General features: G+C 41.1%; 1 protein-coding gene across 1 annotated transcript; it reads left to right on the top strand.

Moving 5' to 3' along the window:
* Positions 1–2,804: 2,804 nt before the first annotated feature.
* AQP1 (aquaporin 1 (Colton blood group)) lies at positions 2,805–22,570 on the top strand. The gene is made up of 4 exons (XM_054389927.1): positions 2,805–3,275; positions 20,046–20,210; positions 20,549–20,629; positions 22,374–22,570. The coding sequence occupies exons 1-4, from the start codon at positions 2,886–2,888 to the stop codon at positions 22,551–22,553; spliced, it is 816 nt and encodes a 271-aa protein (XP_054245902.1). The 5' UTR covers positions 2,805–2,885; the 3' UTR covers positions 22,554–22,570.
* The last annotated feature ends 1,145 nt before the right edge of the window (positions 22,571–23,715 follow it).

Genomic DNA, 23,715 nt, shown 5'->3' on the forward strand with positions numbered 1-23,715 from the left:
CACTCTGCCAATTCCCTCAACTGCTTGTGCAGAATATTTGTTCTTTTGTTGACACCTCCTTCTGTGTCCCCCCTTGGTAGCTCTACACGCAGAAGAAGCTGTCTCTGCTCTTTCTCTTTATACAGCACTGAATGCAAAGACAACCTGGCTATCATCACCAGGCAGCAATTAGTAACACCACAGTGTGTGTGAGATCATGATTTTTTTTTCACATGAGAGTGTAGATGGGTAAGATGGGCTGATAGCACCACACATCACTTTTGGATGTGTATTTTCCCTGTTTGTGTGTCTTCAATTTATTTCAGGTGATTCCCCCCCACCCCCCGTCTGAATGACAACTTTATTGAATTTCAAGATGAAATGGGAGGTGAATTGTAGTTATGGAGAGACCAATGGAGAGTCACAGGGAGAGTATATAACTAACTCTCAATTGATTGGAGCAACCTGCTGCTCTCAAGGTACATTTAATTTGTGTGTAGTTCACTATTCCACAGATCAGACTGAAGATCTTGCTTGCCTGGTACCTTGGCTCTGCCACAGGCCAGTCAGAGATAATTAGAAGAGGCTGCAGAAATCGGGGAATCATTTTGCAATGCTTTCCCAGCCCATTTTCCTGGCTTCTAGAATTTTTTCCTTTGAGGTATTCCTTCTCACCTTATCAGTACTGGTACAGAGGTTGTTTAGTCTTCCAGATCCTAATTTTAGGAAGAAGTTAGTAAAGAGGGAATTTCCTGTGGACACAGATGAAGATCTAGGCAGCTCCATCCCACAGGTGCCAATTTAGGACACAAGGAAACTCCTGTAAACTGTTATAGAGTCCTGGTTTCCCTGGTTCTCTGAGGTGCATGATATCTGCCCTGTGTCTTGGACTTCTGCTTGGTAGGACCAGAGAAGATGGTGACTTCAGATCTTCAAGTCCCAGAGACTGTTTGCAGCAAATAAAAAGCTTCATTGAAGAGGACACCACTAACATCACTTATATCTTATATTAAAATTCTACCATGTACCATGGTTAGATAAATTTGAAATTTGCTTTGCCTGTCACATGGCTCCTGACTGAAGTCAGAACTGTAATTAGACTGAAGGGTAACCCCAGTAATTAATTTGTTCCTACTTCTTTGCTTTTCCTTCTTATTTGTTTTTATATTTTTTTTAACCTGGTACAGTTTATAGTTTAATTAGTTATATGGAAAATGAAGAACATCTGATGGCTGGAGAAAATAAGAACTTAAGGCTGCATACATCTGGATTTTTATTTCAGCTATCTTCAGCATTGTACCCAAATCATCTTTTGACAGCCAGACACATTTTAAAGCCCCTTATTGACTGCCTAATACTCTCCAGGTGTGTATTTGATTTTATCTTCACACTGACATATTGTCAAAGTGAAAAAGCCTTGAATTAATTTAAGTACAATTTAGAAGTTGACACCAGTGCATTAAAGTAAAAAGAAGGGGAAAAAGGAGGAGGCAGAAAAAGCAGGCTGATTTTAAACACCCATCTTTCAAGACTTGTGCTTGGGGAGTTATTTTCTGACTCAGGATTGGATTTTGTCTAGTTTGAAGTCAGAGCAAAGCCCTTGATTATCAGATGAAAGTACCACCAGGCAGAGATCTGATAACAGAGGGGTTAATCTCAGGCATGCCTGCAAGTCCTGCTGTGATAAAACCAGAGGCAGTTAGACCTTTTGCTCCCAAGGACACTCTGGCACTGCCAGGAGATTCATTCTGTCTGCAAAACCAAGCATGTAATTTCCCTTCTCCCTTGCTCTCCCCTTCTGTCTGTCTCTGGCCAGCCCTGTGGCTCAGCAGCAGCAGCCAATCTCCCTGGTGACAACTGGGACAGCTGACCTTCAGCAGGGTGGAGTGAGATATGCTTTCACTGCAGGATGTGGGCTAGGAAGCCCCCAAATTGCCTTTTTTTTTCCTGCTGGTCAGGAGAAATACAGGAGAGCAAGCCTGGGGAAACCCTGAGAGACTTCAGCTCTTGGAAAAAAAATAAAGTGGTGAAATGACATAAATAAAAAAAAAATAAAAAAATACACCCCCCCCACCCCCACCCCCCCCCAATGCCCCTCAGCTTCCAGTTTATTTACTGTGTTATGTCAAATTTACAAGGTGGGCACAGAGATTAAAACCAGTCTCTGCCATTCCCCAGGGATGCAGCTGATGTGAGCCTGTCTAACTAAACACAGCTGTTGGGCTGGGCATCAGAAACAAGTCCAAGTCTCCACAAAGCCAGCAGAAGAGACATTCCTACCTGTCTGAAAATGAAACAGGGGTACTTGAGTCTCTAAAATGTGGATATAGTTGTCAGTCTTGTTTCCTACTCTGGGATGCCTACTCTTATTTCCTACTCAGTGCTGCTGCTGAAGCTGAGCGTGAGTGATTTACCAGCCTGCACAGATAACTTTTGCCTTCTGCTTCAGTCCAGTTCTAGACAGAAATCCAATAAAAACCTCCTTTCCAAGCTGTGTGCTGGATAATGACACAGGAGTTAAAGAAGTGAAGGTGAAATTCCTGAGGCACTCCTAAAGACTTTTCCAAGAATTTCAAAAAGCCTCTTAAAAGTGGCAGCAGAGATCGACTGTGGTTAAGGGGGGGGGGGGGGGAAGGGGGGGAGGAAAGAAAAAAAAAAGGAAGAAAAAACTTTGGCAGGCATACAGTGTCTTACATCAATCTAGCAGTCAGCATCGATGTAGATGTTCTTTCCTCCTTTTGTGCAACACCCCTTCCCTCCTACAGACCACCCAAAGCCCTATAAATAATCCAAGGACTGTATTTTTTCTCCAGATTTCACTTCAGTCCTCGAAGGAAAAATATCAGGCAAAGGAAAGGAGAGAGGGAGAAAGGAAAGTGAGAAGGAAAGAGAGAGCCAGAGGAAAGATGGCTAGTGAATTCAAAAAGAAAATGTTCTGGAGGGCAGTGGTAGCTGAGTTTCTCGCTATGAGCCTTTTTATTTTCATCAGCATTGGCTCAGCTCTGGGATTTAGCTTCCCAGTGGTGGGCAACAAAACATCAACAAGGTCTCAGGACAACGTGAAGGTTTCGCTGGCTTTTGGGTTATCCATCGCTACCATGGCACAAAGTGTGGGCCACATCAGTGGTGCACACCTGAACCCGGCTGTGACCCTGGGCCTCCTGCTGAGCTGCCAGATCAGCATCCTCAAGGCCATCATGTACATCATTGCCCAGTGCCTGGGGGCAGTGGTGGCCACAGCTATTCTGTCAGGAGTCACCTCTTCTCTCCCAAACAATCTCCTGGGGCTCAACTCGGTAAGTAGAAACTTTTAATTCCTCCTAAGTAGAAACTTTTAATTCCTCCTTCATGTTTGGGGTTTTTTGTTTTTGTTTTTAAGTAGAAACATAACACCTGTAACCTGCTAAAGAGGTGTCAAGGAGGAGTGTGGTGGTGACGGTAGTTGTGATGGTGATCTCATGCAGCCAGCTGATTATTGTAGCAGGGCATCCAGTCCTGACTGATAAGAATGTATCTATACCATAGAGATGGTCCTTCCTCCCCATTCACTTTAGGAGACTTTATGGTAATGAGCTTTAGGACATTATGGTCATGATCAGTTTTTCTTACGTTCAGTTTGTACATCCAAGTTGCCAGAAGGCTTTTAGAGATCAGTTTAACATTGAAATCCCTGGCAGTTGCAAGCTCGAGTCCTGTTTGGGGTTCTGAAGGTCTCAGGTAACTTGCTGATTTCTGTGCACACATCGATGCTGTTTTCACTTCTGTGAGTGTGGCTCTTTATCAATAATCACTTGCGTAAGGGTTTGTGTAACCTGCTGTGACTGCAGTTAAAACCTATGGGAATAGCAAGAGAGGGGTAGGAAGAGAAATGGTATCACCAAAGGCATGAGCATTACCTGTTGCTTTAGGCAGGGTGCTCAGATCCTGCCTGACACATAATTCCAGCTGCACTTTCTCTGTGTTCCTCCTTTTGCTGTGCAAAAATGGGGAAAACTCTGAATTCTCAGGTGTAAAATGGAGGAAGATGTGAGGCAGCTGCATTTAATGGGGGGACAGGCTGCAGTCTTCTCCCAGGCAGATACTCACATCATGCTGCCTAGAAACTGTCTAGCCACAACTCCTTCTTCTCCAAATGTTCTACTGTTGTTATGCCACAGCAGGATGAAAAGGAATAGATACACTTGGGAGGGGAGGATAGATAAGGTAAACCTTGTAGATAAGGTAGATAGATAAACCTGAAACCATCCCACTGTCAGAGGCAGTGCTATAGCCACTGCAGTACCCAGGATACTAAATGCAAAATCTACTTATTTGTTTCAGTTGGTTCTGTTAAGGACAAGTATTTTACATCTTTTCTATGGCCCCTTTCTTGCAGAGTATTCCTGACTGTCGTTTGAAACTTGAGCTAATTGGAAGTCCTTTACCAATTTGAAGTCACAAGGATATTTGGGATATAAAGTTGGAACTGAAATATCTCTTCAGAAATCATTGGGGGGGGGGGGGGGGGAAAGGATAAAAACTATTAATTTAACTAGTGAAGTAATGTTTTTGCATGCTGTGACATTGCAGCTAATACAGAATGAGCCAGTTTTTGAAAACACAATAAAATCTGTTGTTAAGAAGATGATTCCTGAGCAGCTTAGTATCATCCACACTTGTGTTGCTCTATAGGTTGGCAGCTTACCTCCTTGGGCTTGGTGCCTGCAGGTATTCCATCCTCCCACTCTTTTGGAAAATTTGATAGGTTTTCCCAAAACATTTTGGGGAAGGAGAGTGAACCACTCTATTAACTCCAGAAAACTCTGTCTCTCTTGGTGACACACGATCTTTTCCTCTGAAAAAAACACTGGCAGAGGGAACTGCTGGACCGCATGGGGCAAGGTATCTGCCCAAGTGGTTTCCTCCAGAGGCCCAGCTGCCATTAAACACGGGAGGTCTGCTTTCAGTAGCACTCATGTTTGCTCTTCTCCTTTTGCTTGCCAGTAAATTCTGACAGCTGACTCCCTCTATCCAAAATCTCAGAGACTGTCCATTTGTAAAGGGGGTGTAGATGATTGCTCCAAAACCTTCTTGCTCCTCAGTTAGTAAGTGTCCCAGCTACAGAGATGTAACTCAGAGCTCTGCACAAGGACATCTCAGAAGAGTCTTTGAGGACAGGGGGAAAGAACAGGAGTGATCAGGGCAGTCACTGATTTTAGTAAGCTTAGGAGAATAGTTCATGAAGCTCAAAAACTGCATGTTAGGGTGGAAGCCTTGTTCCCCCCACAAGGAACACCCTTGGAATACAACCAAATACATTGTTTTCAAGGCCACTGTATGCCAAATCAGACAGTGTAAGTACAAAACTGCCAACAGTTTCTGTGCATGAATGAATGGATAAAGGAGTTCCTAAAAGCCCCAGGCTCAATGCTTTTCGTTGCCAAATACTCAGAATTTCTATTTTTTTATGCTCTCTTTCATAATATAAATATTCTGGCTAGAGGGGCAGTGGGGAGACTTCCCAGAGCATGGGGAGGGGAGCAGCTGTTCTCCCTTGCAAGAAAGAGCTAGAGAGGAAAGCAAAGCCATTAATTTACAGCTGATGAGCTTGGACTGTCTAGGGAGGGGTGGTGAGGATTGGCAGGCGGTAAGGGCAGGGTGGGAGGGGAGGAGGCATCAGGTCTGAGCCCAGCGAGGGGAGAAAAGCAAAACTGCTGTCCCTTGCAGAGCTGATCACAGGGAGGCATACGCTGAAATCACAGTCCAGCACCAGGCATGCTGCCACTTCAGTGAGCAGATAAGGAGAAACCCCGGGGATTTGCTTGTCTGTTGTGCTTTTTAACCTGAGGACAAGGAGAGGAAGGACACAGCTTGCATCTCTGCCAGCTGCTTTGTCTTCCTGCCCTTGCTGTGGAAAGAGAGACACAGATTCACTACCGAGAAAAAGAGCAGGAGAGAAACGGAGTGCTGTTTGTCTGACAAAACCGGGGAGGGAGAGGGCTGGGATGTACATGACTGTGTCCTCTGATCTTAGGTTTATCTTGCCCAGCTGTAGGTCTTGCACTGAGGGGCCAAGCAAGGAATCAATTTCCTTCTGTTCTTTAGTTCACAGAGAAGGAGAGACAAAGATTCAGATTAGTTGAATTGTCCTTCAGAGAAAGGTTTGGCATGATGAGTCTTAAGGCTTGGGAGTCTCTGCTAAGAATCCAAAGTATAGTGGGGTGAATTTGTGCCTTTCTCACTGACTAAAGAGGAAAGGGGAAACACAAACAAATGAACCACAAAAAGCCAACCATGGAAGGTGCAAGGTTGAAGAGAAGGAAAGGAGAATGAAAATGCAGGATGTGCCTTTAACATGTTCAATATTAAGGTCTGTTATATACTAAGACAAGCAAAACAGTCACATATGAAGGGTTTGATCCAAACCTTACTGAAGTCAGTTGAGATATTTTTAGTGACTGGCTGGTTCCAAATAAGATGTTCTGGAAAACACTCAGAGGTATTTAGATTACTGAATCCTTTTAAGACATTTAACCTCCCATATATTTTAGTAGTGTTGTGGGTGCCAAAGTGGAAACTTGAAGAACTGGAAAAAGTAAAAAGAGGGATATGCAGTGTGTTCCTGGTCCTAAAAATTTAAATCTTTTTCCTTACATGGCAGAATCACAGAATCACAGAATGGCAGGGTTGGGACTGACCTCTGGAGATCATCTAGTCCAAACCCCCTGCTACAGCAGGGTCACTAAGAGCAGGTTGCCCAGAATCATGATGTCCAGACAGGGTTGGAATCTCTCCAAAGGACACTCCACAACCTCTTTGGGCAACCTGCTCAAGGGCTCTGCCATCCTCAGATGAAAGAAGCTTTTCCTTATGTTTGTGAGAAACTTCCTGTGTTCTAGTTTGTGCCTGTTGCCCCTTGTCCTGAGCATCATTGAAATGAGACAGGCCCCACCCTTTAGCTCTTGCTGAGCATTAAGAAATCACCCTTTCAGATTGTTCTTCTCCAGGTCAAACACCTCCAGGTCTCTCAGCTTTTCCTCCTCACAGAGATGCTCCAGTACCCTCAGCATCCTCGTAGCCTTCCCTGGACTTTCTCCAATAGTTCTCTGTCACTCTTGAACTGGGGAGCCCAGAACTGGACACACTACTCCAGATGTGGCCTCCTTGGGGCAGAGTAGGGAGGAAGGAGAAACTCCCTCAACTTGCTGGTCACACTCTTGTATCATTTTTTTGGCTGTTGGATTACTACATGTCAGAAATTTCCATTGGGTAGAGAATGTCTGGTCCAAAATGTACTCATCTGCCAGCATAGCTGGCTATTGTCTGGTGAGGACAGATCTGGAGGTTGGATCATGGAAGGAACAATTCATCATGGGCAGTTAATAACCAAGAAAGAGCTCAAGCAGGAAAGGCGGGGAGGAGACTCCTATGCTCTAAGGTAACACAATATTTGTGGTTCAGCGGTGATTAGCTCAGGAACTTTTATCAAGCTTTTCAAAACATGTTGAGAAAATTTATCTCCTTGTTTTGGGGGTTTTGGTGATTTTTTTTTTTCTTGGTTGGTTGGTTTGGTTTGGGTTTTTTTGTTTTGTTTCATTGAGTTGGGTTTTGTTGGTTGGTTTTTTTGGGGGCCATTTTTGTTGTTGTTTTGTTTTGTTTGCTTTTTTGTTTGCTTTTTTGTTTTTGTGTATGAAAATAATCAGAATTTGCGAAAAATGCAGATACTACTTTAGAATTTCATCATTTCTATATTTTGGCATGCTGATCAGAGTGCCAAGCAAAGTGCCCCCTAAGTCTTAGGCCTACAATTTTGAAACTAATTGTCCACTTTGCCTTGAAGTTTATGATGGAAAATGTTATTTTTAAAGTTATAAGTGGATCAAAAATCCTAGGAAAGGAAAACAGACCTGAAGGTAGCGTTGCTCAGGGTAGATAAAGAGAAAAGAAAAACAACCAAGAATAACAATGGAAAAGCTTGGTTTTAAAAAACATTTGGTGGACAGATAAATGTTGTTTGTGCAACTGAAGAGCTTTCTGGAAAAGCCAGAAGAGAGCTGTGGTTAGTGAATACAGAGGTCTGGAGTGTATTCTTAACACAAGTGAATAGTCATATAGATACTGCTCCTGGAAAGTTGTTTGCTGCTGGAGCACCCATTGGAGCAGTGTGTCTACGCTGCTGCTGCTCAGCAGAGTGTCCTCAAATTTCCATCACCTGTGGCAGAGGTCTTGCAGATAAGGTTGCAATGCTCTTTGGTGATAAGCATACAGTGGCCAACTCCAAATCCTTTCTCAAAGACAGGGAGAAAGGAGCCTTTTGCTACCCTTGATTCTTCATACCAGGGCAGTATCTGCTGCTGCTAGACACATTCCACCTCACCAAAGTCACCCTTCAGAATGAATATCCCTTATCATAAGTAATCCCAGTTAACTGGATTGTGGTGGAGCAGCAACAGGGCAGATTTGGATTCCTATACTGGAGCTGGTGGGTTTTTTTCTCTGCTGTCTATGTGTCCTTCATCTCCAGTCTTATTCTGCTGCTTGGGAAACTATGTCTGGAAAATCTCTTGCCTTCAGGAGACTGGAGTACAGGATGAGGTTTACAGCATGTGCGTCCTCAGCTTCTGCATATGTATCATCTTATCTCTAGGGCATCAATGGTGGTGATTTTTCTCCCAAATAATTTCCAAGGTTGAGAGACCTCTAGTGCAAACATGTAATTGCCCCTACACTGGAAGATCCCCTTCATAAAGTTGAGACCTCCCCCACCTTTTAATGGGGGTGGGGGGGTGGGGTGTCTGTGTGGATTATTAATGGTATTTGTATCCTGATAGTCCTCACTGAATCTTCCCAATCTTTTAGAATGTTACCTCAGAGGGGATTGTGGACAGGAATCACCAGATTCCCCAGGAAGCACCAGACTCCCCAGGTCTACACCAGTGTACCAGTGGTGGCCCACTGACCATTTGGAGAGACTTTCATGGCTGGCTTTGATGACTCAGTGTTTACTTTGTGATTTCCCTCTCTCTTTGTGCCCGCACCCTATGACTCTGTTCTCCTTCAACCTCAAATTAAACAAAGTTGGGTTGAGTTGGAAGAACTTCCAAAATAAACTGAGAGCTTGACAGTGTGAGTGGGCAATTGAGTAAAGTGATGCTGCTTTTCCTCTGAGTCAGGATGGAAAAATTGCAGTTCCAGAGGTGCTGCTGGATGGATGAGACATGTAGCTGAGTTCTCGACCTCTAGCGCTTATTAAAAATCCTTGGATGGCTGTTCTCAGCACAGATTATATACTGTGCCTGTCTCCAGTTTCAACACAGTGAGCTTCAGTTCTTCCTACCACTGCTCTCTGTCCTCCCTGTTTTCAGCTTCTCCTGCCAACCTTGTCTGTGATGGGACATTTGCCTGCTTAAGCACTCAAGGGGTTAGAAGTTGCTGCTTTTTAGAGTGAGCAAAATGGTTCCCGTAGATGAGATCAGTCCGGGATTTTGATTTTGTAACAAAGAGCACCACAACAATAGCTCATTATTCAATGTCAGTTTTGCAGCAGCAGTCTTTTATGGCATGCCAGCATTGTATTGAAACACATCAGGCCGGGGAGGTGGAACACAGGAAAGGCACCTGCTCAAAACTGGCCATAGTCCTGGATGCTTTCTGATGTGTTCACACAGTGACAGCAGAAACATCTGGGCTGAGATGTAAACCTGATGGTTATCACCCATCCTCTGGAGCATTTGGGGATATCAGGGGTTATAGCTCTAGTCCTTATCTCAGATCTCAGAAGTTATCTCTCATTTCCACTTCTGTGAAGGTTTGCTTAGTGTCTCTGCTCCATAATCTTGGAGCTGTGCCCTGAGCTTTTGGTGGAGAGCACTGAAGGCTGCAACAGCTTGGCCATTTCTGGCCCAAGCAAGACCCTCAATGATCATCCACCTGCAGGCCAGTCTTTTGGTGCTGGAATAGAGTGATCTGAGTGGGATTTATGTCATAAACTGGAGCCATGTCCAGAGGATTCAAGGATGTATTGTCTGAAAAATGCTCTGCAAGCCTCAAATGAAAGGTCCTCTTAAAAGAGAAATTACAGAAATTGATGGGAGGGGTGCACAGAGGGTTGTAAAATACTGAGCTGCAATAGCCCTGCAGTCATTATTTTGATAGATTGGTTAATATTGTAATTCAAATGGAGTCACACTGGGATTTTTTGGAGAACCAATTTATTCTATGTTTGACTAGGTGTCAAACTAAATCAGATTAAGTGTGAAATATAAGGAAATTCATTTTGCCACCACCCTTCCTGACAGGTGAATAAACAGTTAAAATAGTTTTATTTGCCTTAGTATTCCGTATTTTATGCATATTTTGTGCACATGTGTTTACACATCTCCACATGTATGCCCAAGACAGATTGATAGATTCTTCAGATGAGGTAACCTCAAATTTCATTTCCTAATCTAAATTAACTATAATTAAAAAAAAAATAATTAGTGGATGTCAATTCCAAACCAAGATCTGACATGGCAGGAGCCACAGCCTGAGAATGAACATTATGGTCAATAATAATAATAATAATAATATTCCTCTGGTTAAACTGAAGTAATGGTAAAAACAACATAAGTCATTGTAGCAAGGCTCCTGTTGTTCTTCAGCAGGTGATGTGAACTTTCAGGTGAGTTGAGAGTAGCATTTTTTTAATCAGGGAATCCTAAAAATTGTCATTATCTTGGCTGCATATAACTACCTTTTATTAGAAGCATTTTAAAAGCAAGGATACTAAACCACATCACAAGTATTGAGGGAAGAAAAAAATAGGCTTTGAATATTTTCCTGTTTATCTCAAGAGGAAATTTTCCTGTTTTCTTTATAGCAGTAGTATGTTTTTGCTTATTTGTCCATTCTCTAGCTTACTAGAGAGAATTCAATAACATAGCTCCACCTGGTATCACAATTGAAAATTGAAAATGTTGAAGAAATCTTCCCTCTTGGAAAAATCTCCACTCCAGAGTCAGAGAAAACAGGCTAAACTATTGTGTTTGCATCTTATGTGTTTGGGTTTCTCAGGGTTTGCATTTCCCTCTCTTCAAGCAATTTTATTACAAATATGCAGAGGCAGAGGCAGCCTTCTCACCATGAGTTGATATGGTACCTAGAATCATATAATCATTAAGGTTGGAAAAGTCCTACAAGATCCTCAAGTCCAACCAGCAACTCAACACCACCATGCCCACTAAACCGTGTCAGGCAGTGCCATGTCTAAGTGTTGTTTTTTTTTTTTTTAACACCTGCAGGGATGCTGGTGTCACCACCTCCCTGGGCAGCCTGTTCCAGTTACTGACCACTCTTTCAGCAAAGAATTTTTTTTTTTTTGTGTTATCTAATCTAAACCTTCCTTGGTGCAACTTGAAGCCAAGGCCTCTCCTCTGCCTGGTACAATGAGACATCATGGTCTGTGGCTGTGCTCCTCCAAAATGATATTAATACCAATGCCATGGAGGAACTGACTTGTCTCCTGTAGGTTTCTCTGTCCTGGCTGGGAGCAGTATGTGACACATGGTTAATGTACAGCCTCATGGAAAAGTGCTGCTCTCTCTGGCATCTGGAGCAGAAGCTACTGCTGGTATTTAACTGCTGCAACTCCACTGAAGTCACTGTGATCGAAGACTAAGGCATAGAATTATTCTGTTAAATCAAATACTTATGTCCTGGCAGGCATCCTTGATCAAGCTCTACAAATAGTGGGAGGACAAGAGTGGGCTCTGAAATTTCTGTCAAGGGGTTGTGTCTCTTTTGGCATTTGATGACCAGAAAGAAGGAAAGAAATCATCTGTGTACTTTCCTGGTAGAGCATCCGTTCGCCAGGAACTGCTGAGAAGTACTACAGAGAACCAAACTTTTCCAGGTTCTTGCCACTAATTCTGTGCCAAGTGAAGACAATGAATGCTTTGAAAGCAGAACTGTGGCACATGTCTCCTTACACATTTACACACAACTTTTGAAGGCTATATTCAGGCTAAGGAATGAATGAAGTAAAGTTTGGCCCTCTTGCTACTTCTTTCTTGAGGAACAAGGTGGAGAAATGAAGGAGTTGGAGTTGTTCCCCTAATTCCTGAAATCCATGGCACATATTCAGAGCTGTTTTTTAACATCATGGAAATGCCAAAGCTTCAACACTCTGCACAGGACTGACTGTATGAACTACCTCAGACTTGGAAAGTTTGAGAACTTTTCAGGTTTGCTGGAGTGTTTTCTGGAAGTAGAAAATGACTTATCACTTTGGTGCAATTGCTAACCACCATAACTGTGAGGCTTATGCAAATCCAGGTAGTTATTCCAGTAACAACATAGAAAGGATGGTTTTACTAGGCTCAAAATTCAGATATGCCCAAAATTCTCCCACTGAAAGGCAATCTTCTTCTGTGCTGATGATAAGGGAGGACATAAATAGCTTCATGTTATAAATGAGTGCTTCAAAAGTGTTCCTGACAATGAAATATTTACTTGGGTTTTGTTGGGTGGGTAAGGAAAAAAAAAAAAAGAACCAAAAAATCTCCAACAACTCATAGAATTTGTTTATGTCTCAGCAGCAAGATTAAAAAAAAAAAAAAAAAAGTTTCCCCAAAGCAACTTTCCCAGAGGCACATCAAAAACTAGAGTGTGAATGAGACACATGAGCTGTCTCTAACTGGCTGTAGTAAATGGAAGTGCTAGAGAGGAATTGACTTTTATTGTCTGTTACTGGCCTTGAATGTAAACTTTCTGTACTCTGGTTTAATATAAATGAAACCATCACCCTTCTCTTTATGACCTATCAGGCTGCTGCAACACAAGGCCCTGGCTGGTTTCTCATCAGCCTGAAGATAGGGTGGGAGGAGGGAGGTTAGTTCCTGGAGGGTGTCTGCTGTCTAAAGAATGGAAAATATGATTTCTGCTTTGGGAATTGAATGAGTCCCCTTTAGAGCTCTTAAGGCTGTATTTATAGGAAGGATAATCTAGCAGAGGACAATATGTTTTGTCCCTAGGTTCTGCTGAATGCTTCTATTGTTGATTTAGGACACGATCCAAAGCTAATTCTTTGCCTCATAAGCAGCTTCTTCTAAGTGCTCCTGTAGTATAAATTGAAGTGAACCTCTTTAGATCTTTGCCTTTAGATCTACTTACCAAAAAATTGAGACTTTTTGTATTCTCTGAATCCCTAGCACTCAAAGAATGGCTATAGAAACATCCACTTCAGAGTGATACTCTTAAATAGCAAAAAAGGAGAGGATAACTGTAGCTAAACAGCTGGGGGAAAATTATCTGAATATATTTTGACTGTGAGTTAAAGGAAAATTAATAGCTGTGGAGATCTGGGAGAGAGATCCAGCAGAAGAAGGCTGTGTTATCAAGACAGAACGATCATATTATTTTCATGACAGATTTGGAGATGAAAGAATGAGGAGAGTCAGACAAAATGACAGGCTGTAAAGTGGAAGATGGTTTTGAGGGAAATAGAGATATTAATGTCTGAGATTACATTTGAAGAACATTGCATTGAAGAACTTTGCCCAACTAAACATTTAAATGTAGCTGTTATAAAGCAGCATAATTAATACTTCCAGTGCAGATGATAGAGAGAGCACAAACCTTTGAAACTAAACTAAGGAGTTTCCATTATTAAGAAAAATAAGGAAAATCAAAGAAGAAAAAGTTTAAACTGCAGGAAAAAAATACAGTAAACCAGTAAGAATTTGCTTGAATAAAATAGCAGAAGATTTTAATTTAGGAAAAAATCTGCCATTGCTTAAACATATTGATAATTTCAAATGCTGAATACATCAGTTCTGACACAAGTTGTTAGCTGTTTATTTCAGGACACAAGAAAAGAGATCTGCCTGATAGATATTATTTATTGCAATTGTAACAGTGTGAGAGCTGAAATCCCCGTCCCACACCAACAATAACCAGGCTAGCTCAGTCTGGAAGCAAATGCAAGCTGTATTTACAAGCAAATCTGCAATCTCTGAAGAAATGCAATGAATATGTTCAAATAGACACAATTCACAACATTTGCAAATATATACAATCAACAGAAAAGCACAACCAAGCCCCCTTAGCTTTCCGCAACGGGCCTCTGCCCCAAACCAGAAAGAATCCCCCCAAACCCCCCTGACAGAAGGCAGAGAGTCAAGAAGCAGAGAGGCTGTTAGAGTTAGCTTGTCAAGGTCAGTGTGGTATCTTCAGACAGAAAACAAGAAGAAGCAGCCAGACAGACAGAAGCCCAGCAAGCAAGCCAAGAACTGCCCCAACTTCCCAAACCTTATTTTGAGTAGTGGTTCTTAAACATTCCTCTCTCTCCAATGGAAGTGTTTAGAACAATCATTATTTTGCTTTCTTACACCTAATAGTGACTTATTTACATTCCTTCACCTTCTCTGCTTGAACTTTGTGAAGAAAAATTTTAAAAGACTGCTTGAACTTTGTGAAGAAAAATTTTAAAAGACAGTTTTAAAACCATTACAGCAATGCAGCTCCTTAAAATTGTAGATTTGTGTGGACAGAAGAACAAAATGATCCCCCCAATATGAATATTGAAACCACTTCAATAAAACCTGCTATGTTTTTAGTCAGTCCATAACATGCCACTTGTTATGTGCCAGCCATGCTCTGCTTGGAGTTCTGCAACAGCTGCCTTACGTAGGAGATGGCTGGGATACACAAAAAAGAGGACTTAAATGATCTTAAAGATCTTTTCCAACCCAAATAATTCTATGATTCAAAATCTCCAGCCATCAATGATGTTTTATGTGTCACTAAATTGCTGTGACTTAACTTCTCTCTCTCTGAAAAACATCAGCCCATAGCTCACACTGCAGTGTTTCATAAGAATAGAGAACACTGACATTCCCCAACTGAAAAATGGATTTCTACATCTCCAGAGGCCTATTATTTCTCAGGAACAATGAGAAACTAATCTCTGTTATATAAAAGTAAGCTGGACCCTAGGAGATACAATTCATGGCTACAGATTAGTTGGATGGGACAGAGCATAGCACCACGTGATGAAAGCACCTTGCATAACAAACTGTTGGATCCATATGACGGGAAACAGGTCCTGAACTCGAGATACTGTTACTCATAATGAGAAAAATATGAAGCTACTACAGTTGGGTTTACCTTGGGCCAGTTTAATTTCCTGTCCCCATTCCTCTTCTGAAGGCACACGACTAATAAATATCCTGCTCTAAAAAGAAAAAAAAAAAAACAAAAAAACAAAACACCCCAAAAACCCAAAGCAAACATGCCATTAGTCTGCCCACAGCATTGCTTGAAGCTTTGGAAGTCAGTGAGCTAAACGTGGCTTGAAAGATACTCCTGAGAATATGCTTCTATAGTTCCCATCTCTTGTCTGATGTTGTGGAGAAATGGAAGCACCCATTTCCTAAGAAGGAAAAGCAGGTGTTCATCTCAACTAGCTGCACTCAAGGTCTGGTGGGTTGAAAATTCCAACACACACACACCCTCCCCAACATTAACTTTGCCAGACTAGCTCAGTTTGGAAGCAAAGGGAAGCTGTATGTACAGGCAAAACTACAGTCTACAATGGAATGCAATGAATATGTAAAAATATAGAGTATTTACAATATTTACAGGTATTTACAATTAACAAAACAGCACAAAGAACCCTATGGCCAGAAGACCGGGGAAGCTGCCTCCCTGCCTCTCCTTTACTCCCCCTTGTACAAAAGGGAAGAGAGAGAGAAGCAGAGAGGTGTATTAGACTTAACCTAAATAAAAGCAATGCAGCCAAGGTCAGCAAAGCCTGTTAGCATCTCTCCAGAGGAGAAGCAAGAAGAGAAGACAAAAGATTGTTTTGGGAACCAAACCTTATGGGAGGTATCCCTCCAATGGAATTGTTTAGCATAATCATTATTTTCCTTTTTACATCCAATAGTGATTTATTTACATTTTTACTACTTTCTGCTCAAAATCTGTGGCAAATTTTAAAGGCATGGTTTAAAATTGCCACACAAGGTCATGACCACATGATGATTTTCTCTTTATCTTGCCCATCATTTTAACCACCTTCATTTCATTATGGTACTTAATTCTTGACACACTGACACACTAGATTACATCTGTGCAGAGCCTTCACAGTGACTGGTCTATCAACTGGGACTCCACTATCTGCCTATGTCACCAGCTGTTTCTAGACATTAATTCAGCCAATCCACAACAACATTAAGGCAATACCATCCTGATCCCTCTCACAGAGGAATTGTTCCAAAGAACAGGGGTCTTTTAAATGGTAACTTAGGCTGCAAGAGACCTCAGGTGCTCTCTAGTCCAACCTCTTTGCTCAAAGCAGAGTCAGACCTGAATTCAAACTAGATTGCTCAGGAGCAGCAGTAGTATTACCAGAGAAAGCTAATCTCTGAACGTGGAATGAGTATTGTACCTCATCCCACATCCATTAATGGAAAGCAGAGGGCTTCAGCATGACCTAAGTTCTTCCTAAACATCCGACTACTTGCAGCTCAGAAGCTTTCTGAATGAGATGTGATTTTTATAATTTTACTGAATTCCAGAGGATTTTTCTTCAGATTCACAGTGAGCTCAGATAAAAGTATTAATCATAGAGTCCTAGAATCATAGAATGGTCTGGGTTGGAAAGGACCTCTGAAGGTCGTCTAGTCCAAACCCCTCTGCAGTAAGCAGGGACATCTTCAACTAGATCAGGTTGCCCAGAGCATTAAGCTCACAGAAGGACATACCTCACTTGGGAGATAAGCTTCTGCTTGCTGTCTCGGTGCTGCTAAAGTCAGTCACAGAATCAGAGCATCACAGAATGACAGGGGTTGGGAGGGACCTCCTAAGATCATTTAGTCTACCCCCCTACTGAAGCAGGACCACCCAGAGTAAATCAGTCAAAGGAGAGTTACTCAGTGCAAGCTAATGCAGCCAGGACTGATCAGATGTATGTGTGTACCTAGAGCTCTCTGATCTTGAGAATGATGTAACCCCTTTCTTGTGCTTCCCCTGGCATAATTGTGGCTTAGAAATGAAGCTTAATGGAACATTTTAACTTGGTACTAGGAAATGCACCTTCTTGCTAGTTGTTCTTTGGCTGGCATGTGGTTTGGATGGTGAAAATTCCTGCTGTTCCATGTGTGTTACCTTGGATAGTCCAGGCTGCTGTCATAGTAACATTATCTCTCTGACAAGCAGATAAATAATGAATGTCTTTGATACTAAACTTATATACTGCAGATCCACAGACCATAGCAAGGCAGGACATCCAAGATTTACATCAATTTCCCTCATTTTGAACCATGGCCCAGAGTCCTTGCTCTCACAGTGGAATCTGATGTCCCTGGCAGGCTACATAAAATTGCATGCTAGAGGAAAGCAAAAGATTTCCTATGATATTTCCAGGTTTTCTTTGATTCCACAGAGCCCATCAATAAGTGTTGATTAGCAGGGAGAATGACCTCAAGTCACGTCAGCTCTATGATGTGTTTTCCTGAAGGGAAAGGAAGAATATGATTTCCTACTCTCAAAGATAAGGATTATCACAGGTTTGAAAAAACATAGTTTTGCTCTTATTGTCTTTTTTTCTTCTGTAGAAGGCCTTCAAACAAAGGCAAAGACTAATGATAGGTCAGTGTTTGACTGTCTAAAATGCCAAGGCTTTGTCAAACACCAACACCAGTGTGTCAGATTTCAGAGCTAGGTTCTCTGGGGTTTCACAGTTGTATTATGACAGAAGAGAATTTGGTTCCATATCCACTTTTGGGCACCTGCATGTCACTCATTTATTTGCCAATACACTGCCTTTTTAAATTTGGCCTTCCAAATGTGAGATAGGATTTTACAGATTCTCTAGACCTGATTCTGAAAGTGCTATTATTGCTTTTGGTATCAATGGGGTGCATTTGAAGCCTTGTTTGTTGAGATTCACAAATCCCACTGCTTCTGAAGTGAAAAAAAATGTGTTATTTTTCAATAGAAAATTAATTTAGTGATGAATCAGGCATTCAGCACCAATTTCTGGATCATGTCATTCCATGTCTAGCTCATCTGTTTGTATTTCTGTCAGACTTGTATTTCTGTCAGACTTGTATTTCTCACATGTAATTGCTACTAATGCTGAAGATTTTTTTTTCACTTTCAGTGTCTACTGTATGGATGCTGAAGGAAACAAAATTCCCACCATTTCAACCCTAATTCGCTTCTATCTATGAACAAATTGCATCTACCTCAAACAGTATCAGTCCTGTATATTGAAGAACAAGATATAAAAATGTATTATTAATGCTTCAGATCTGCAGGTCTTAGAAACAGATATATATTCACTCTTTATAAAGGAGATGATCAGATTTATGCTGGCTGGAGACTTAGATGATTTTTTCCCCCCAATTGGGAATTTCCCCCCCCACTTGGGAATTTTATATTCTGCTTTGTTACAAAGCAGAAACAAGGGAAGTGAACGGCAAAGGAGTGAAGGAGTTCAGCTAAACATTTTTAAGTTTCAAACTTATTGAAGTATTAATTTTTGGGGGAAATTACGGCATAAAACTACAAAACTAAAACATTATTTAAACCATAGTTTCCCATAGTTTCTGGACAGGTCATAGTAACATGTAATTATTTTTTTTTGCCATGTGTGCCCTAGAAATTTTTAATGCAGAGGCTATGATAGCTGGGATAATCTACTGATAACACTGTTCCTGAGCACAAGGGTTGCAGAGTTTGCTTCCTTCTCTGGGTCACTCACATTCACAGTTTCTTTGGCCTCTGTCCAAGCTCATGCTTCATCCTATCTGTGCAATGAGGTTTTTTTCTGCTTACCACCAAGTTATTTAGCTCAGACACAGGCTTGTCTGACTTAACTAAGACCCACTGACAGTAGCAATTAGAAGCAGAATTCAAGACTTGTGATAGGATGGAATGATTTAGATCCATGTTGTCTTGTTGAACACGAGTTTCTAACAGCACACCTGCAATATGACAGCGTTTCTGCTGTTAATTTAGGTGAATTACTTGGTTTCAACATGCTCTGCAGCACTTGCAGTAATAAGCAAAGCTATTGACTTCATGATTTATAATACAATTGGAATATCTATATCTGCCAGTGTCAGTTGCTTTACTTCACCAGGAAATTCAAATACTTCTCCCTAAACTGTGGATAATTTTTTTTCTGACTTAGTTTCAGGGATTTGGTTCAGTCTAAGACACCTAAAATTAGAATAGACATGAGTTAATTGTCTAAGCTCTTATTGTAGTTGAATGAGACCCAGTCCATGCAAAATAAAGGACAGAGATATTCAGTTGACTCTCAATTTATCATCTATATTTCATCATCTGAGCAGATCTCATCTCCATTTACTAATGAACACATTACTTGTCCAAATTTGAGATACACTACAAAACCATTGGCAGCTAGAACCATTTTAGATAGCTTTGATCTTCTGTAGGACATGTGTCACATCTCTCAGTCCCACAGGAACACTGTGGATGTCTCAGGGTATTTCAGATGGCAGTAGAGGCACGCTTTCAGGCACCTGATTCACATTTAGGGGTGTCTTAATATTCTAGCAGAAATCTGCCCATGGGGAAAGCATTTTGTAGGACATTGTCCCCATGAAGTCCTTGTTTTGAAGTGTTCTTTCTGAATTACAGAAAATAAATAGGTATGAGAGAAGACTAATGTGACTTGTCAGTAACAGAGAGAGAAATTGTCAAGCTACCCAGAGCTAGGCACTGTTCTTGCTGTTTGTCTCTTCCTCCTCCTGCTATTATTTGCTTAGCAATCGCTGCTGAAGGCAAGCAAAACAGTGTTTAACATGCCCATGACATCCTCATTCTCAGAAGCAATGAATCTCAAGGCAGCACAGTTCACTTCTGTAGGTGAACTATTGAAGGCAAATCCCTGGTTCATTTCTCACACACGGACCAGCTATGTTCTCATCTTTGTCTAGTGGTTGAGTGTTCACTTTGGCTGGATTTGTTTTTCTTGTTTGTTTGTTTGTTAAGCAAAAGCAACCTGCAAAACTTTGTCATACTGGTTGAAGGCAGGAATATTAAATGGCATTTCCCTTCTTGTCTCCATGCAGCTTTCAGAGGGAATCAATGCAGGGCAAGGACTAGGTATCGAAATCATTGCCACCTTCCAGCTGGTGTTGTGTGTCCTTGCCACCACAGACCGGAGAAGGAACGATGTCTCAGGGTCAGCACCTCTGGCCATTGGTCTCTCTGTTGCCTTGGGACATCTTCTTGCTGTAAGTTTTGTCCCTCACACTTGATACCTGCAATATCCCACTTTAGGATAGGCTGGTGAAGGCATGAAGATGATGGGCAGATGATAGTTTCATTCTCCTCATCAGAGACTGACCTTGTTTCTGCAGCATTCGTGGCTGTGGCAAGAAGTGCTGAGGTTGCGCTCCTGGGAGGAGTGACCTGGTGGGACAGGAGAGGCACGTGGCAGTCTTTCTCCCTTTTTTCTGAAGAAGAGTGGGTGGGATGGATGAAGCTGGTGTGAGGATCAGAGGCATGCTGCAGGCTGCATTTGCCACATGTGTTCCAGTGTCTCACCATTGGTTCTCTTCCAACCTCCCAGATTGATTACACCGGTTGTGGAATTAACCCAGCCAGATCTTTTGGCTCAGCGCTGATTGCCAACAACTTTGAAAACCATTGGGTGAGTTGAATACATTTGTTTAGCTTACAAGAGGCTCTGTCTATGCATAATCTACAATGTTAGAAACATTTAAGCATGTATCATTAGCACCAAGACAGTTGGGTTGCCACTTCTATTTAATTTAGCTCCTTACCAGCCTCAGGAGATCAAGAAATCATCAAGTTGAGTGTCTGTGTTCAAAGCAATGCAGTAGATTTTCTTTGACTATTTCCTTTATGCTTACTTATTTCAAATATTTTCATAAAATCACAGATTTGTTTAGGTTGGAAAAGACCTTTAAGATCATTGAATCCAGCTGTTAAACCAACACTGCCAAGTCCACCACTAAACCATGTTATGCTCCTCAGCACCATGTCAACACATCTTTTAAATTCCTCTAGGGATGGTGACTCCATCACTTCCTCGGGCAGTCTGTTCCAGTGCTTTGACAACCCTCTCAGTGAAGAAATTTCTTCCAACATAAAATCTAAATTACTAAATTTTAAAGCCCCATTGAACAGAATCCTGCTTTGGGTATTCACTGTTTAAACTGCATTTGTAAAGTGCTACTGCTTAATCTGGTAAAACCTAATTTAGGAAGGTTCTTGGGCAGGTTTGTAAACTGAAATAGGTCATACAGCATTTGGAAGCTAATATAACTCTCATATTCTTCAAATTCAGTGTCTTGTAAGTTCTCTGGAAACACTATAAATTTTAGATTAATCACTGAGGTTAAAATGAGGAACTTCACACGATTTTACTTATTTCACTGAAGGCTAATATAAAAAGCCCTAAATGAGCATGTGTTCTTCAATATTTAAAGTATAGCTTAGTCCAAATCTCTCACTCAGGATTTTGGCAGCTTGTTGCATGGACACTCATGGAATTTTAGTCACTGAGGTAACTCTACCAGTGTCTCCCACTTAACCACTTCTCTTGGGATAGTAAGTTAATGTAACTAAGCTACCAGCTTGTGTTTTCAGAGTGTCATAGAAACAGTGCTTTCCTGTGTACTTAGAGAAGGAGATAGAAGTAAAAATTGATATTAAACCACTGCTACTGATGAATAAAAGAAAACGTGTTTTCAGACTCAGGAACTCTTTGGCCAGGCAGATCCTTAACAATCAGCATTTTTTTTCCTATTAAAATCAACCTGTCTATTAAAACACTTTGATTACACTCTCCTGGCAAGCTTGGCTGGCTGTAAAGGATTAGACCAGCACCATTACAGCAATATCAGAAGCTAAATAGGAGCTAATAGCAAATTAAACCCCTAATTAGGTCCTCATAATTATGACTCTCTAAATCACTATTACTGAAAGTTAGTGGGAGAATGGAATAGAATGTCCTTGCTGCTTTCAGAAATTGTGTCCCCTTTGCCAAATTGATCTGGAGTAACAGAGTTGTTTGACCAGTAGATATCCAAGTTTAAATATCAAAACATGGCAGCATACTCACAGTTATTAATCCCTGGGCCTGTTGCCAATTCGTGGTGAGAAATTAATGGTTTCTTGCCACAGGGTTAAATAAATATTCAGGTGACAGACTATTGAATATATATTATACTTGATATTTTATATCCATATATTTTTATTTTATGACTATGATGAAGGCGATGAAATATTTTCATTTCATCCTGTGATGAATATTATATTTTGATTATATGATGAATTTTGACTGGTAAAAATCCTCAGAGGAGATTTTCACTAGAGCTTCCAATGCAGTAATACCTCATGTATTAACCAGATTTGGAATTGTGTTTTAGATCTTCTGGGTTGGCCCAATCATTGGAGGAGCAAGTGCTGCCCTGATTTATGACTTCATCCTGGCTCCCAGAAGCAGCGACCTGACTGACCGCATGAAGGTGTGGACCAGTGGCCAAGTAGAAGAGTATGATCTGGAAGGAGATGATATGAACTCCCGGGTTGAAATGAAGCCAAAATAAAGCAGCACAAGGGAGATTAAAAAAAAAAAAAAAAGGTGAACAAAAAAAAAAGAAAAAGAAAAAAAGAAAAAAAAAAAGGCACATTGGTTTCCGAAGATTTTATCAGTGTTATAGACTCTTTGTAAACCAGCAAGCAGTACTTTATTTTTTAATTCAATATGGTTTTATACTTGTTTGCCCCCAATCTTAATAACATTTTTATATCCTTGTTATTTTTTGTTCTTGGTTTTTTGTTTTCTTTTTTTTTCCGTTACAAAGCCCCCAGGCGAAGAAGTCAGTAGATACTTCTGAGCTAGCTAAATAAGTTGGGCTGAAATTTATCCTCTCCCTCACTAACATGAAAATTTCTGGTGTGTTTTCTGTGGGTGGTTCTCCCAGCACATCACTCAGTAATGATAAGTAGTTCAAAGGATCAGTCTGTTTGCTGCAAGAACAAAGGACAGAGAACCATCTGTGTCAATAACGGGGGGCTCACACCGGAAAAAGGATTCATACTGGTATCCAGTGCCAGCAGTGCACATGAAATACCATCTCAAATCATAGCCCAGGTGCATATCTTGGAAGGAAAGGACACTAAAATTTACTTGTTATGTAGAATTAACTCTAATTTTTGAAATGATAGATAACCCCTGAGGTCAAGAGCCAGAAAAACTAAGCTTGACAAGAATCTCCAGGGTCCCAGGATCCACAGATTTTTCTGGCGTTTCATTCTCCCTGAACCTCATTTTGAGGAGGGAGAATATATGACAAAAAATGATTAGGCATATTAATTCCTGGGAAATAATAACTAGGAGTCAAACTGGAGAGTAGTAATAGCAATGGCAGCAAGAATAGCATGGTGCCAAGAAATAAGAAAGATGTGATGTATGCATTAGATACATCTGGTCCTGTGGCTCCTCTTCTTTTGCTCATCTTACCTAATTTACCTGTGTGGTTTTAAAGCAAACCAGGAACTAAAAATAAAGCCCCTATCTTCCTGACTCCATGATAATAGCCAGTGTTGTGACATTCAAGGACAATAAACAGATATACACACAGGATATTTTCTAATGAGGGACAGATACACACCTGTGTATAAGTAAGTCCATTTAGGAGGAAAGGGGGGTGGTGGTGTTGCTTTTCTTTTATATATATATATATATGTTTATATAAATGTTTTATA

The sequence above is a fragment of the Indicator indicator genome, chromosome 20 (genome assembly GCF_027791375.1).
Source record: "Indicator indicator isolate 239-I01 chromosome 20, UM_Iind_1.1, whole genome shotgun sequence".
Taxonomy (NCBI): domain Eukaryota; kingdom Metazoa; phylum Chordata; class Aves; order Piciformes; family Indicatoridae; genus Indicator; species Indicator indicator.